General features: G+C 38.7%; 1 protein-coding gene across 4 annotated transcripts in view; it reads right to left on the reverse strand.

Moving 5' to 3' along the window:
• LOC133535011 (sodium- and chloride-dependent GABA transporter 2-like) overlaps positions 1–17,910 on the reverse strand; it is a 94,513-nt gene that overhangs the window by 10,766 nt on the left and 65,837 nt on the right. For all 4 annotated transcript variants that reach the window (XM_061874412.1, XM_061874409.1, XM_061874410.1 and 1 more), the window contains 6 exons: positions 11,107–11,231; positions 10,891–11,003; positions 6,765–6,902; positions 5,181–5,283; positions 5,020–5,120; positions 34–204 (listed from right to left, as the gene is read on the reverse strand). In XM_061874412.1, coding sequence (XP_061730396.1) covers positions 34–204; positions 5,020–5,120; positions 5,181–5,283; positions 6,765–6,902; positions 10,891–11,003; positions 11,107–11,231 — 751 coding nt within the window. The remainder of the gene's footprint in view (positions 1–33; positions 205–5,019; positions 5,121–5,180; positions 5,284–6,764; positions 6,903–10,890; positions 11,004–11,106; positions 11,232–17,910) is intronic.

Here is a 17,910-nt window from a genome sequence, read left to right on the forward strand (position 1 = left end):
AAAAAAACAAAAAAACAGACTAATCCTTGTTACCTGTCGAAGTGTCCCAGAAGTGGTGCTGAGGTTGTAGATCATCCATAAAGGAACGTTGAGTGTGGAGGAGAGAGTAAACCACCAGCCCAAAGCGTACCCCCACCATGGATACACAATGGTGTTGTTGAATTTCAGAGGTTGGTATTTAACCAAGGAAAAGACAAATGTTCCCTGAAAAGCAGCCATAACAAATATTACTTTAATACAGAGCTTCTCAAATAGTGCGGTCCCCCCCGCCCCCGTCGGCACGGTTAGGTGTACGCGGGGGACTGAGAAGCAGGGGAATTTCAGTATTGGCACATTTTTTTTAAATACCTGAATGTTACACAAGCCTTCAGGCAGGTTGCAGTACTTCTTACACACAAAATACAGATATATTGTTTTACAGTTTTGCAAACATTAGACCAGTACTTTATGTAGTGGGGCAGGCATGAAAATGGGGCATCAGGCTGCTGACATCACCTGCAGAAGCAATTTCACATTGTCTAGTATGTGTTTTGGTAGCATGTTCATCCATACTTGCCAACTTCGAGACCTCCGAATTCGGGAGAATGGGGGGGGGGGTATTTGTATCTAGAATTCACTGAAATTCAAGTATTTTATATATATATATCCATCCATCCATTTTCTACTGCTTATTCCCTTTCGGGGTCGCGGGGGGCGCTGGCGCCTATCTCAGCTACAATATATATATATATATAAATAAATGGCAATTATTATTTGCAAAATGTTGTTAGAGTAAATATAAACGGAATACAATGATTTGCAAATCCTTTTCAACCCATATTCAATTGAATGCACTACAAGGACAAGATATTTGATGTTCAAACTCATAAACTTTTTTTTTTTTTGCAAATAATAATTAACTTAGAATTTCATGGCTGCAAAATGTGCCAAAGTAGTTGGGAAAGGGCATGTTCACCACTGTGTTACATCACCTTTTCTTTTAACACTCAGTGTCAGGGAACTGAGGAAACTAATTGTTGAAGCTTTGAAAGTGGAATTCTTTCTCATTCTTGTTTTATGTAGAGCTTCAGTCATTCAACAGTCCGGGGTCTCTGCTGTCGTATTTAATGCTTCAAAATGCGCCACACATTATCAATGGGAGACAGGTCTGGACTGCAGGCGGGCCGGGAAAGTACCCGCACTTTTTTTTTACGAAGCCACGCTGTTGTAACATGTGCTGAATGTGGCTCGGCATTGTCTTGCTGAAATAAGCAGGGGCGTCCATGAAACAGACGGCGCTTAGATGGCAGCATATATTGTTCCAAAAACTGTATGTACCTTTCAGCATTAATGGTGCTTTCATAGACGTGTAAGTTACCCATGCCTTGGGCACTACTGCACCCCCATGCAATCACAGATGCTGGCTTTTGAACTTTGCGTCAGTCTGAATGGTTGCTTCCTCTTTGGTCCGGATGACACAATGTTGAATATTTCCAAAAACAATTAAAAAAGTGGCCTCTTCAGACCACAGAACACGTTTCCACTTTGCATCAGTCCATCTTAGATGATCTCGGGCCCAGAGAAGCCGACGGCGTTGCTGGATGTTGTTGTTAAATGGCTTTCACTTTGCATAGTAGAGCTTTAACTTGCACTTACAGATGTAGCGACTAATTGTATTTAGTGACAGTGGTTTTCTGAAGTGTTCCTAAGCCCATGTGGTGATATCCTTTAGTGATTGATGCCGGTTTTTGATACAGTGATACAGATTGAAGGTCATGGTCATTCAATGTTGGTTTCCGGCCATGCCGCTTAAGTGGAGTGATTTCTCCAGATTCTCTGAACCTTCTGATGATATTATGGACCGTAGATGTTGAAATCCTTAAATTTCTTGCAATTGCACTTTGAGAAACGTTGTTCTTAAACTGTTTGACTATTTGGTCACGAGTTGTGGACAAAAGGGGTTTCCCTCGCCCCATCCTTTCTTGTGAAAGACTGAGCATTTTTTGGGAAGCTGGTTTTATATCCAATCATGGCACCCACCTGTTCCCAATTAGCCTGCACACCTGTGGGATGTTCCAAATAAGGGTTTGATGAGCATTCAACTTTATCAGTATTTTTTGCCACCTTTCCCAACTTTTTTGTCACGTGTTGCTGGCATCAAATTCTAAAGTTAATGATTATTTGCAAAAAAAAAAATGGTTTATCAGTTTGAACATCAAATATGTTGTGCTTGTAGCATATTTAACTGAATATGGGTTGAAAATGATTTGCAAATAATTGTATTCCTTTTATATTTACATCTAACACAATTTCCCATTCTCTTTATATATATATATAAATATATATATATAAAGAAATACTTGAATTTCAGTGTTCATTTATTTACACATATACACACATAACACTCCTCTACTCATTGTTGTATTTGAAGTGCAATGCTTTGCAGCCAGTAGCATAGCCCCTGAAGGAGCATAGGTATGGGCAGCATCTGTGAAACTTAATTTGCAGGAAAGGAATGAGTTTAGGTTGAATTGTCCATCCTTGTTCTATTCTCTGTCACTATCTTTCTAACCATGCTGAACACCCTGTCTGGTGATGCATTTGTGTGGCACACACAAAAGTCCCTTTATTAAATGCACCAGAGTCCGGAATCTTCCATGTCTCCCTAGCATACTCCTTCCCCTTCAAGTTGTCCAGGATGAACTGAAATTCTTGTTTCCAATCATTTTGGAACTAGCAAGCGTGCTTCTTCTCACTCGTCATCGCCATGTCTCTTCTTCGTTCTTCTGCTTCGTCTCTGTAATGTTTTTGGACATTACTAGTTGCTGTAGTTTTGAGGCAATGCATGATGGGAATCCGGATGTTGTGTGTCAGTGTATTAACGTGCCGGCTGAAATAAACACACGCTGAGAAACAGCTATGTGCCTGCCTACTTTATGGGTTATAGATGAACCTATGTATAACAGAGACATATGGACGAAAAGCCGACGTGACGACAAGACTGTCCTCACTCAGGTCCAGCTGGAAATCGGAAGAAATTCGGGAGAATGGTTGTCCCGGGAGATTTTCGGGAGAGGCAATGAAATTCGGGAGTCTCCCAGAAAATTCGGGAGGGTTGGCAAGTATGTGTTCATCATGCAGATTTTGAGGGAATGATCAAATATGTCTTCCAGATGCATTGCTGCAGGTTGTAGTAAAACGACTAAGGTCAGCCTGCATACTTTTCCAAATGACGGTGATGTGAGATGTGGTGACTCCAAAACAGCTTGTCGCTTCAAAGTAAAAGCATGGCTTTGTACTTGTCTACACTTTCCTGTTTGGCAAGTGAAGCGCACAAGAGTTCCTGAATGCAATGGTGTGAAGGATTTATTCAAAATAGCAGAGTTTACAGTTGCAAACTTCACCAAATCAAGCATCCAATAAAGCAGTCAATAGCAAGTAATGTCCAAAGCGTTTTTCCAAGCGATCCCCAAAGCGTCAATTAATACAGACTTGTAGCATGTGGTAGTGGTCAACAAATAGTATGGTTCCCAGCTCGACTTTTTCGTCTCACCACACTAAGTGCAGATGTGAACAACCCTTTATAGTGACCGCCACTAACGTCACGTGACACACTCATGTTTTGTGAATACACACCCACAAACACACCACGTGACCCTATATTAGGGTTCTACGGTATACCGGTGTTAGTATAGTACCGTGATACTAATGAATCATTTTCGGTACTATACCGCCTCGGAAACGTGGAAGTCAGGTCGTGACATTGCTGGTTTACGAGCAGAGGAGCATGTTCGGTAGCACACAATCACGCACAGAGTACTTACATTGTGGCTCAAAAACTAACGATAAAGGTGAAGTTATAACACTTAAATGCCCACCGGAAGAGGTGTTTAAGACATGGCTAGTTAGACAGCAGCTAACGTCCATCCGCCGCCGGCAGTTTTTTATCTACTTCTAAAACACTAATCCTCGCCTCCATGGCGAAAAACAAAGCATGTTCCTTACAAGTATCATCCCTGCAGGACAAAGAATAGCTAAACATGTTTCACTACACACTGTAGCTCACCGGCATCAAAATGTAAACAAACGCCATTAGTGGATCTACACCTAGCATCCACTATCTTTACAGGCACATATCTAGTCGATACCACAATGATTACGTCGATATTTTTGGGCATCACAACATCTTCTTTCATTTTTTAAAAATGTATATGATGTTTATAAACTCAGGAAATATATTCCTGGACACATGAGGACTTTGAATATGACCAATGTATGATCCTGTAACGACTTGGTATCGGATTGATACCCACTTTTGTGGTATAATCCAAAATTAATGTAAAGTATCAAACAACAGAAGAAGAAGTGATTATTACATTTTAACAGAAGTGTAAATAGAACATGTTAAAAGAGAAAGTAAGCATATATTAACAGTAAATGAACAAATAGATTAACAATTAATTTTCTACCATTTGTCCTTAATAATGTTGACAAAATAATAGAATGATAAATAATACAATATTTTAGTGCATACGTCAGCAGACTAATTGGGAGCCTTTGTTTGCTTACTTACTACTAAAAGACAAGTTGTCTAGTATGTTAACTATTTTATTTAAGGACTTAACTGCAATAAGAAAAATATGTTTAATGTACCTTAAGATTTTTTTGTTAAAATAATGTCATTAATGCAATTTTTAGTGGTCCCCTTATTTAGAAAAGTACCGAAAAGTATCAAAATGATTTTTGTAATGGTACCACAATATTGGTTTTGATACAACCCTACCCTATATACACATTTCTGGCTCCTCCAAGCTTGCTAGCATTAAAGGCATTTGGTCTTAAGTCTCATTAAATAAACAAACTTTTAAGTACACCTTGGAACATTCATGTTGGTGATCAGAACCCATTTGTTTGACGAGAAACCGACTATATTTGTCTACTTTTGTCAAATCAAGGGCACCAAAATAAGAGCAAAGTTATTCTTCCATTGTTTTGCGAGTCAGATATTATACACCCTACAGCTACAATATGCTTACTCACCATGCAGATTACTGGAGTGACGTATTTCAAGCAGTATTTTACCAGGCCCAAGGGTCTGTAACCGATCATGTCCTGGATGTTGTCGTAAAAGCGATCGGCTCCTGCAGAGAAACTCCGGTGAAGACAACTGAAGGATGCATTCAAAAGTTCAACTCACTGACCGTACACCCATCCAATACACACAGACTGGAGTAAGGCGAAGAGAAGTAGAGTCATGCCGCTGCAGGCGTAGTAGTCGAACAGCTGGAAGATGTACAGTCCACCCTATGAGTGCAGGAAGACTTACATTTACAATCGCCTCACTCAACACTAAATGTCAGCTTTCCAAAAACAGCTCTCCAAATAAACACATCAAATTTTAATTCCATTTTTGGGGTTAATCTGTTATTTCATTGAAAAACTAAAGACATATATTTTAAGGAGTATTTGTTTAAAGGAGCAATATGTAATAAATTCATGTCAAGTCATCATTAAATGGCCCAGATATGTCAGAAGGAATTAATAAATCATGTTCTTTTCGAATAATGTTACCCAATACAACTGATAACAGTAGTTCAGCCGGGATATGCTCATTTCAAAATTAGATTTACAGCCCCGAAATCTTGTTATTGTTTTCATTTCGATGTCCCGCCCGCTGCCGTTTGACCAATTAAAGTCTGAGTGTGTCTGCCACTAGTAAAGTTACTAAACATGTCAGATCTTAGTAAATCTAATAGTCGTCATTACGATTCTCAAGTTATTCATGACAAAGCCAGGAACAAAACGAGGATTTGTTCCTGGCTTTGTCATGAATAACTTGAAAATCGTAAAGTGTTAATACACTGTCAAAATGAAATGAAAACACATTACTGTATAGTCACACAGAGTCTGTTATGCATGTAAGTATCATCAAGTCTTGAGATGGTTAAAAATAGGAAGCAACATTGATTTTGATTTGTTGATGGTATTATGTCATATTGGTGTGAATTGTTGCTGCATGCTTTGAGAAAAAGTAGCACCATCTGGTGGACACATATACAAATGAAGAATTGAAGACCGTCAGTCCAAATTAAAATCTTAACATAAAATAGCATATGTTTAAATGGGTCCTTTTATGCTTTTCTTACCTGCTGGTACCTGTTTCTGTGTAATTAGGATCCCCATACTGTAAGTCCCAAAAATGTCAAATCAAACAATGGAGACATTGGCGGAGGTATTTACAAAACAATCTTGCCTTCTTACAAACTTTCCCCAAACGAGCCGTTTGTTCATTTTGCCTTTGTTACATCAGCGGATATCTCCATACATGGTCGAGGTCTACCCGAAGAGCTATTTATTTTTCTCTATCCTCTTGTTGTGGGGCAGACTGGCACGTACATGCACATGGTTCCGCGCTGTTGTCATTTTCTAATACAAAGTAGCGCATAGCTCTAACTTATGTCAGTCAGTAAATTCCATATGGAAGCTGTAGAAGAGGGCTTCCGCACGAAAATAAGATCACCCACAAAACGGTGCATTCAGAAAACTGTCTTGACAGATAAGACTGTAAACAAAATCTATAAGAAAACACCATTGCCTGTTATGTAGAGCACGAGGAAGTGTTTTAAATATATAAAATAATATGACACTTTTGAGGTAAGGAAAATGTATTGGACATTTTCAATGGTTGCATAACAATTGTAAATAAAAATTATTATCCAACACGGCCATTATATTTATTCAACGCTGGCACGATACGTTTTATGTGTTAAAAGTCGAAAGCTTACTTCAGTGACCATGACAAGGCCGACGAGGAAGCAGAAAACGCTGATGATAAGCAGAAGAAGTTTACGCCGATGGCCCACGTGGAAGAAGGAAGGCTTCAGGTCACAAATGGCCGTTGCGAGAGCTTCCAGACCTACAAACTAATGCACAGCAGACAAATGTTTGGGTCATATGTTACATTTCAATCACTTTTATTGACATCTCTTAACACCACAGCACTATCAACAGTGTTATTTTTAATTAAACAAATTCTATTGTTGTTTATTATTGTGCTTGTAGTTTGCAGCCAAGTACACATTTTGCACTCATTTGCACATTAATGCAAGCTACAGTATGTATAAATATTTTCATATATTTGTTTCAAACCATGTGATGCTCATAATGATAACACATATAACCATCTAGCATCGTCAAGTTATGGTTAAAAATGGGCTCGATTTTGGTGGCTAGCAATGCAGCTAATGTGAGCAATCAATTCTACCTCTAAATCACTTTAAAAATGCATAAAAAACACCAACAATACTTCGATTACGTTCCGTAACCTGTATAATAACCAAGCTATAGCAACATTGTTGTTGTAAGAGCGAACACTGAGAAATGCATATGGTATTTGCCGTAAAAGCTAACTACGGCAATAGATAAGCTAGAGTGAGCACAAAACGCCTTAAAAGTTTGTAATACACCACACTGCAATAGGACACCAAACTGTACTGACTGAAAAATGTCAAAAATCATATTACAGTATCTGTAAAGTATTAGCCTATGTTTCATATTTTGTTTGTACACTAGCCATACAGCATATGCTCTCTGTCATTATCCATCCATCCATCTTCTTCCGCTTATCTGAGGTCGGGTCGTGGGGGCAGCAGCCTAAGCAGGGAAGCCCAGACTTCCCTTTCCCCAGCCACTTTGTCTACCTCTTCCCGGGGGATCCCGAGGCGTTCCCAGGCCAGCCGGGAGACATAGTCTTCCCAACGTGTCCTGGGTCTTCCCCGTGGCCTCCTACCGGTTGGACGTGCCCTAAACACCTCCCTAGGGATTATACAGAGAGCATATGCTAGTTTGTGCAAATAAACTAACGTCATGTTTAGTCCTATTAATAAATATTGTGATTGGTGGTCCAATCCACCGTATTTGTGCTGCCGATTTTCATAACAGAAAGTAAAGCAAAGCTAAGTGCATTACTCAACATGGATGACCACGTTATAGTGTCTTTGGTGTTTATCGTTAGCACCAAGAAGTAGCCTTATTAGTATTAATAAACTAGATGAATATATCTCTCGTTGGCTCAACATCATATACTAAATCTTGATATCACTAGCAAATGTAGCTAAACAACAGGGACATCTACAGTTAAATAAAGAGACAAAATATGAACTTCACACCATAAAACAACTGCTGATATAAATTGTAGATGATAGACTAATATTTGTAGTAGGAAATCAACTGCAAACTTATCCTTTTTCTCATTAGGGTCGCATTGGCACAGCGCTCGTTATGTCAATTAAATACATTAATTAGCGATGCACAAATAAATCTAACATTTTCCTGGATTAATGCTTAATTTGTGGACCCCTTAGATGTAAAGACGTGATGTTCCTCCAATTTTTAGTACTTTAAATCCTTGTAAGCAGTGACGTGCTCTCAGGGGAGGCAAGTGAGGCAGTGTCTCACCTGCCACCTGGTGGCTTAACCATGAGATGTTCCAAAACGAAGTAATGAAATAAAATACGTTTTAATAGTTCTCTTTTGGTTTATGCTTTCCATGTGATTTTGGTGTGGTTCCTGTATATTTTGATCATTTTCATAGTCAAAATCACGGAAATTTTATGTTTCCTGATCAAAACAATGCAGCAGATGAGAAATGAGGCAGACACAGGCGGTGCCTCCACGGCTACACACAGTGTGTACTGGGCGTGTGCATGAGAGGGGGCGCATGTTTGTTGCCACGTGGAAAAACAGGTCTTGAGGCAGAAAGTACCTCTGCCTCAAGGTAGGGGGCGCTATATTGTCAATTTGCAGTTAAATGCCTCAGCAGTACTCTGACTTACCACACTGGGAGAAGCAGGGGCGCGCAAGCTAGCAGACACAGGTCTCTCCAGCGGAAGCCAGCATTTTTTTCTTTTCTTTTTTTTTTAACTGTATTTATAAAAAACATGGCATTTTTATTAGAGTAAGCCAGCGTTTGTGGGTGTTTTTTGTCAGATGCAAAAATATTGTTTCATTTCTTGGAATGAAATTGAATTAAATGCATGTATCTGCCAATATAGAGGATTTTATACTGTATCCAAGATTAAATACTTCTCTAAACTAAACTTTAAGACAAAATGAATGCGATCATACAAAGTATGTTTTCATGGAGGATAGCTATTGCTGCTTCAGATACAAATACAAATACAGAAAGGTAAATTACACTCACAATACTTGGTTTTCTTTTGTTAAAAGAAAATGGGACTAAAAAGTATTTAAAAACAACTTTATACATTTTTCGTATCATATCATTATGATAACATTTTTATGAAAGCGAATAACTCCCTTTTTTTTCCTGTTACTCTAATGTGCAACCTAAATCAACAATGACTAGAGCTGCACATATGAATTTAAGTTAAAAAAAAAAGAAAAAAAAGAAAAAAAGTATGAATGCCTCACCTGGTGTTTAGTTCACCGCACGTCACTGCTTGTAAGTGTTGAAGGAAGTGAGGTCGAGGCGAGCAGTTACGTCTTAGTGATGATAAATGGTTTACATTTTTCAAAACATATTTTTCTTAAGAGTGTATAAATCCACTCCATCTCATTTTAAGTATGTTTTAATGATAACTTGTTTATTTACCTCTAATGGAACTCTAGACCTCTAGGTCTTGTGATTGCAACTCTGTAATACAAGTGTTTGTGTCAGGCTTGCCCCTGACAGTTTTTTTGTGTTTTAGTTTTTTCTGTGTGTTCAGTATTTCCTGTCTTTAGTTCCCGTCAGCGCTCTTATTTTGTCTGTTTCCTGTCTTTCTCCCTGAGTGCTGTGTCCCCTTTAGCTGCGGCTGATTGGCACCTGGCCACACCTGGTGTCAATCAGCCCGGTCCTATTTAGACCTGTCTTCCCATCCAGTCAGTGCTGGATTATTGTCGATGTCACTTCCGTATTGTCGCTCCTGTCATGTCGTTTCCTGTCATGTCAATGCAGCGTAGCGGTAAGTTATATTTCGGTATCTGTTTGTAGCTTACTGTCTTTTGTTCCCTTCTTCCGTTTTGTTTTCATTCTACAAGTAACGACTTGTGTTTTCCTTCTCGCTACCTGCTAACTTCCACGCTAGGCCCTTTTGTTTTTGCTAGCTTCCATGCTAAGCTCCTTTTGTTTTCTAGCTCCCATGCTAGCTCTTTTAGTTTTGTTATCCGCCTCGTACGCGCTTTTAGTTGTATCCCTTTTGTTGTTGTTCTAGTATTTTAATTAAAACATGTTTACCTGCAAAATGCCTGCCTCCTTCTCTGCATCTTGGGGTTCGTCATCAACAAACTCTGACAGTTTGGCCGTTAAGAGCAATAAGGAGTTGAGCTACTACTACACGCTGCTGTTAAGTGAATTGTGAATTATATTTATATAGCGCTATTCTCTAGTGACTGAAAGCGCTTTGACAGAGTAAAACCCAATATCTAAGTTACATTTAAACCAGTGTGGGTGGCACTGGGAGCAGGTGGGTAAAGTGTCTTGCCGAAGGACACAAGGGCAGTGACTAGGATGGCGGAAGTGGGGATCGAACATGGAACCCTCAAGTTGCTGGCAAGGCCACTCTACCAACCGAGCTATACCACCCCACTGTTACTGGTTTGTCTAAACCAGACACAAACATAACATTTGGGGTCACATTTCATTGGTTAGACAGTTAATGTGTGCTTTTGAGCACAACTGAAGGACAAATTTGATTGTTGAGCATGTCAATGATTGGTCAACATTTGCGGGGAAGTTGCGGGAAATGGACAAAGTAGCAAGGCCGCACATAAACACGGGATCGAATGAATTTGTGTGAATTGGGGCAAAATTCTGGAGGTTCTGGTTCAGGACATGTGACGGTACAAATACGAAAGTAATATACTGTTTGTAGTCTACTGTGACTGTTTAGCGTTAGCAGAATGCACAACCTCACTGTCCAATCCCAGCAGGATGATCATGATGAAAAAGAAGATGGCCCAAATCTGAGGAAAGGGCATCATGGCCACCGCTCGAGGGTAGGCGATGAACGCCAGGCCAGGACCTGCATTCACACAGCAGTGGAACATCATTCTGCATGTTGGCAGCACATGAACAAAAGTATTGAAGATGCTGTGATTAAGGACAACTAAAGCAAGACATTATACCTGATTCAGCTACTTTGGATATGTCTGTGTTTTGTTCGTAAGCCATGAACCCAAGAACCGAAAAGATGGCAAACCCGGCCACAAAGCTGGTCCCGCTATTCAGAAGGCACAAGTAGACACAGTCCCTAAAAACAACAACAACAACAACAAATAAGCATATTGTGCGTACAGTAGTTTCCCGCCTATTCGCGATGCGGCATTCACTCTCCAGCCTGTTTAATTTATCTATACATCCACTTTCTACCGCTTGTCCCTTTTTGGATCGTGGGGGGTGCTGCAGCCTATCTCTACTGAATTCGGGCGGAAGGCGGGGTGCACCCTAGACAAGTCGCCACCTCATTGCAGGGCCAACACAGATAAACAGACAACATTCACACTCACATTCACACAGGAGGGCTTATTTGCTTTAAATAATTTTCAAAATCTTTTCTCAACTTAAATAGAACAAGAGGTTTGATGGCGGTATCTGCAAGGGCAAAAACATTTTTGCAGCTATGAATCTAGCAGCAAGCACTTTCTCACAAAAGGTGGAGTTTGCAACTGCCTCACGTTTACATTTTTCAAAGCAAAACATGTAAGAACAGCACCGGCTGGCTTATGTTGCCATTTGTGGTTCAATAAAACACACTTCTTTGACAATTTTCTATATTTTTCAGAATGACAAAGATTGATGTAAATAAAAAATACTTCAGCTACAAACCCCGTTTCCATATGAGTTGGGAAATTGTGTTAGATGGAAATATAAACAGAATACAATAATTTGCAAATCATTTTCAACCCATATTCAGTTGAATATGGTACAGAGACAAAATATTTGATGTTCATTTGAAAATAATCATTAACTTTAGAATTTGATATTCTCCCCCTGCTTATTTCAGCAAGACAATGCCAAGCAACATTCGGCACGTGTTACAACAGCGTGGCTTTGTAAAAAAAAGAGTGCAGGTACTTTCCTGCAGTCCAGACCTGTCTCCCATCGAAAATGTGTGGCGCATTATGAAGCGTAAAAGACGACAGCAGAGACTGAAGCTCTACATAAAAGAATAGGAAAGAATTCCACTTTCAAAGCTTCAACAATTAGTTTCCCCAGTTCCCAAACGTTTATTGAGTATTGTTAAAAGAAAAGGTGATGTAACACTGTGGTGAACATGCCCTTTCCCAACTACTTCGGCACGTGTTGCACCCATGAAATTCTGCAGGCAACAATTATAAATGAAAGTCGCGTTTTTAACCACTCCTACTTAATCATAGCAAAAGTAACACTAGCACATTGTCTAAATACTACATGTACTAACTAATACCTCCTATCATGTTAGCACTGTTATTTATTAAATTGAAATAAATGTATTCTCATACAGATGAGCATGACGAGAGACAGATTCTGACTAACTCCGAGGCGGGCAGGCCCAGTTCACGTCTGCCGCTAGACGAATGTCACAGAGCAGCGACTAAGATTGTGGTTAAAAGTTTTCACTTTCGGTAGGTGAATGTTTAATTGTGGTAAGAGAAAAGTTGCATTTTTTCCTGCAATTAGATTTTCTCTCAGTCTTTACACGTTTTTTCCTGCGTTCAAAATTGCGTGGCGGCTGCCTCCAGCTGATCTTATGCCGCCCCCAGCCAGAGCGATTAATATCCCTCAGCGACAGCTACGCATTTTAACTGCAGTTTCAGCGTTACGCTACTATGGAGGCGCTGCAGTGCACCAGAAAGACCTAAAGCAACTACCGAAGAAAAAACAGATGTAATCGTGTTTGTTGCCGTGACAAGAACACCCCAGACTGTGCTGTGAAGATTTTGTCTCTGGTAAGTGAACACAACTCGCACTGTTAGCTTTGTTTCCAACCTTTTCTGACTAATTAGAATACAGTAGATCGATTGATTGAAGAATTTATTAGAAGTTTGCATAGGATCAAGTAGTTTCATGACGATACAAACAGACTGGTACAAGGTCAACTAAAAGGAGTTACCCCAAGAAAGCATTACAAGCATGTTGTGTTTATTTAAAAAAAAAGTTTCCTCCGTGTCGGAGTAACGTTTTTTAGCAATGTAGATATGGCAGGCGAAATCAGCCACTACTTTAAAAAGCGATCTCGCAAGGGGGAAAGTCAAGAGTCCAGGTGAAAGAGAGCAGAGAAATGAACGTAACAGGCAGTTAAAATGTGATAACTCATGGTTACAAATAAATACATGGGTTGTACTTGTATAGCACTTTTCTATCTTCAAGGTACTCAAAGCGCTTTGACACTACTTCCACAAGATGTGGATTTTTTTTTCCCCAGAGCGCTTGAAAGCTGCTTCAAAAAACTCAATGAGTGTCTCAAGCAAAAGTGGCGCCACCACACAAGCTATAAGACCCATCATTCTCTTATGCAAGCACTTAGGCCACAGGTGTCAAACTCAACTCAAGGCCAGATCTGGCCCGCAACATTATTTTATCTGGCCTACAAACACCTGGAAACGATGTGTCAATTAAAGTTTAAAATATTTTTTCACTAAATGTAATGGATTATTTTTCATTTTGACAGAAAAACATATATGTACTGCTTGAAATTGCATGCCTTTTAAACTTTAATAGTATCCATTATTGCAACAAATATTACAGTATATTGTCCAAACATTTTTTTGTCTAAATAAAAATGAATACTTAAATATCTGCTTGACTTATGATTTTAAAGCAAACTACCCATCAAAATAATAAAAATGACAATACGATTTATGGTGTTCTTTACAGCATATTACTTTAAATTGAAAAAAAATAAAACATTTGCGTAAAAATTCTGCCGCATGGTCAGGATTGTACCACCTTTGCCTCAATTTGAGCCAGGAAAAACCTTGTATTGAACAGGCGAAACTCGTAAAATTTGAATATGGTGTAAAAGTCCATTCATGTCAGCAAGTAACTTCCAATGTGAAACTAATATGTGATATTAACTCATTATACAGTATGCAAAGTGACATATGTCAAACCTCTATCTGTTTGATTTTGATCATTATGACTTATACTTATTGAAACCTTACTTTTTTTTGAGATTTTCAATTCAAAGTTTTCATCAACTGCCATAATCATCAAAATTATAACCAATAAAGGCTTTGACATATCTCACTTCGCATGTAATAAGATAAGACATGTTACAAAATGTTACATTCTTGTGTAATTTGCACATGATTAAATGATTTTATTTACAAAAATGTTTTTTTTTATTGTGCTACTTTATGTTCCTCTTGAGACCTCACTGTAGACTTTGTAAGGTTGAGTTATTTCTAAACAAAATAAAATTGATGCTAATCCAACCTTTTTTTTTCCCAAAAAAGAATCGATAAGAGAACCGTTAAGGAACCGAATCATAAGAATCAAAAGTGGATTCCGAACTGGAAAAAAACATATCAATTACCATCCCTAATTGTATGGTATTTTTTATTAGTGCGCTCATAATGTACAAGCCCCGTTTCCATATGAGTTGGGAAATTGTGTTAGATTTAAATTTAAACGGAATTCAATGATTTGCAAATCCTTTTCAACCCATATTCAATTGAATGCACTACAAAGACAAGATATTTTATGTTTAAACTAATAAACTTGAGGTTTTTTTGAAAATAATAATTAACTTAGAATTTCATGGCTGCGACGCGTGCCAAAGTAGTTGGGAAAGGGCATGTACACCAGTGTGTTAAATCACATTTTCTTTTAACAACACTCAAGAAACGTTCAAGAACTGAGGAAACTAATTGTTAAAGCTTTTAAAGTGAAATTCTTTACCATTCTTGCTTGATGTAGAGCTTAAGTTGTTCAACAGTCCGGGGTCTCCGTTGTCGTATTTTACGCTTCATAATGCGCCACACATTTTCGATGGGAGACATTTCTGGACTGCAGGCAGGCCAGGAAAGTACCCGCACTCTTTTAATACGAAGCCACGCTGTTGTAACACGTGGGTTGGCATTGTTTTGCTGAAATAAGCAGGGGCGTCCATGATAACGTTGCTTGGATGACAACATATGTTGCTCCAAAACCTGTATGGACTATTTAGCATTAATGGTGCCTTCACAGATGTGTAAGTTACCCATGCCTTGGGCACTAATACACCCCCATACCATAACAGAGGCTGGCTTTTCAACTTTGCGCCTATAACAATCCGGATGGTTATTTTCTTCTTTGTTCCAGAGGACACCACGTCCACAGTTTCCAAATATAATTTGAAATGTGGACTCGTCAGACCATAGAACACTTTACATCAGTCCATCCAAGATGAGCTTGGGCGCAGCGGAGCCGGCGGCGTTCATGGGTGTTGTTGATAAATGGCTTTGGCTTTTCATAGTAGAGTTTTAACTTGCACTTACAGATGTAGCAACCAACTGTAGTTACTGACAGTCGTTATATGAAGTGTTCCTGAGCCCATGTGGTGATATTCTTTACACACCGATGTCGGTTTTTGATGCAGTACTGCCTGAGTGATCAAAGGTCTGTAATATCATCGCTTACGTGCAATGATTTCTCCAGATTCTCTGAACCTTTTGATGATATTATGGACGTAGATGGCAAAATCCCTAAATTCCTTGCAATAGCTCGTTGAGAAATGTTCTAAAACTGTTCGACAATTTGCTTACAAATTGGTGACCCTCGCCCCATCCTTTTTGTGAATTACTTAGCATTTTATGGAAGCTGTTTTTATACCCATTTATGGCACCCACCCGTTCTCAATTATCCAGCACACCTGTGGGATGTTCCAAATAAGGGTTTGATGAGCATTCCTCAACTTTATCAGTATTTATTGCCACCTTTCCCAATTTCTTTGTCACGTGTTGCTGGCATCAAATTTTAAAGTTAATGATTATTTGCAAAAAAAAAAAAAAAATGCTAATCAGTTTTAACATCAAATATCTTGTGTTTGTAGTGCATTCAATTGAATATGGGTTGAAAATGATTTGCAAATCATTGTATTCCGTTTATATTTACATCCAACACAATTTCCCAACTCATATGGAAACGGGGTTTGTACAAAGCTGACAACCCCTACATTGTGTGTCAGCTAGTTTTCATTTCCGGTTCTATGGATGTCATTACACTTTCCCTTTTTGCCATCATTCTATTGTGGCAACACAAAAAAACATTTACGTCTTTTAGGCAGACTGAGCTGAAGTCTTGCACGAATAGTTTGAATTCCAAGTTTTGTTTACTTTGGAGGCGTATTCTTCCAGGAAATGTTTGATCACTTTACTTTGACTTTGACTACACAATTGTATTATTCAACTGCCTAATTTGTTTCGTCAAAGACAAATTACATTGTGGTCATCTACAACCAAGTATAGTTGCCCTTCTGAAAGTAGGTGTAAAATTCTTCCTTTTAGACTTGTTTTATGTTCACGTTTTAAAAATCTAGCCTGCTAGTATGGCCCCACCTATTGTATATTAACCAATATAGATTAATATCTGGGTATTTTCATACATCCATCCATTTTGTACCGCTTGTCCCTTTTGAGGTCATGAGGGGTGCCGGAGCCTATCTCAGCTGCATTCGGGCAGAAGGCGGGGTACAACCTGGACAAGTCTCCATCTCATCACAGGGTCAACACAGATAGACAGACAACATTCACACACTAGGGCCAATTTAGTGTTGCCAATCAACCTATCCCTAGGTGCTGAGTAGTCCTGAGTTCAATCCCAGGCTTAGGATCTTTCTGTGTGGAGTTTGCATGTTCTCCCTGTGAATGCTTGGGTCCCCTCCAGCTCTAACATACCTTTCGCACTTTAAAGGAGTTTTAGTGCACCTTAATTAAAAACAAATAAAAATCAACAGTGTGTCTAATATATGTATTCAATCTGCTGGTGCTTAATGACATCAAATACATTTTAGACCAAAACTTTGATGTTTCATTGAGAATATAAAACATTACTTACACACGGTGCTTAAACAAGTACGATTTTGGTAAACTGAGAATCCGCACCGCTTGATGGATTGTCGGAGCTTTACGGCTACCAGGGTCGAACGTACTATGCTTTAACAAACAAAACGAGTATTGTTATGATGTGTGTATAAGGACTCCAAAATGACACCTATTAGGAGACATATTATCTGGAGTTTTGTTTCGACCTATTAAGCAAAACCAACTTTTCTTACCTACTGGACCTGCTGTTGTATATTTCGAATCTGCATAAGTTCCATAGTCCATAATAGGCTCATTCTTTTTATTTATCGTCTTGTTGTGGGGCATTCATTCTCTTCTGTTGCCATTTTTAATACGTGTATAGTTTGAACTTGTTTTTATTTATTTATTTTTTTTATTAATCAATCCAACAAAATTATACACAATAATATCATAATGAAACAATTACAATTCCAAAACCAAACCCGGCCCAGCGACATTAAGACTAGCAATCAACAGAGCAATTAAGAGGACACACAGACATGACACAATACAATCCAAAAGTAGTCAAACAAAAATTAATAATATCAACAACAGTATCAATATTAAGAATAATTCCAACATAGCAGTGAAAAAAATAAAACATTACACTTGCATCATATCTCGTGAGCTTGACAACACGTTGTGTCCAATATTTTCCACACAGATATAATAAGTCATATTATAAGTTAATTTAATAGTTGAAACAAATTTAATAATATTCCAATATATGATCATTGTTCTGCGATGAAGTGACGACTTGTCCAGGGTGTACGCCGCCTTCCGCCCGATTGTAGCTGAGATAGGCACTGGCGCCCCCCGTGACCCCAAAAGGGAATAAGCGGTAGGAAATGGATGGATGGATGATCATTATTATCTAAAGGCAGTTTTTTCTACTGATATAAT

Source organism: Nerophis ophidion, linkage group LG16, assembly GCF_033978795.1.
Source record: "Nerophis ophidion isolate RoL-2023_Sa linkage group LG16, RoL_Noph_v1.0, whole genome shotgun sequence".
In the NCBI taxonomy this organism is placed as follows: Eukaryota; Metazoa; Chordata; class Actinopteri; order Syngnathiformes; family Syngnathidae; genus Nerophis; species Nerophis ophidion.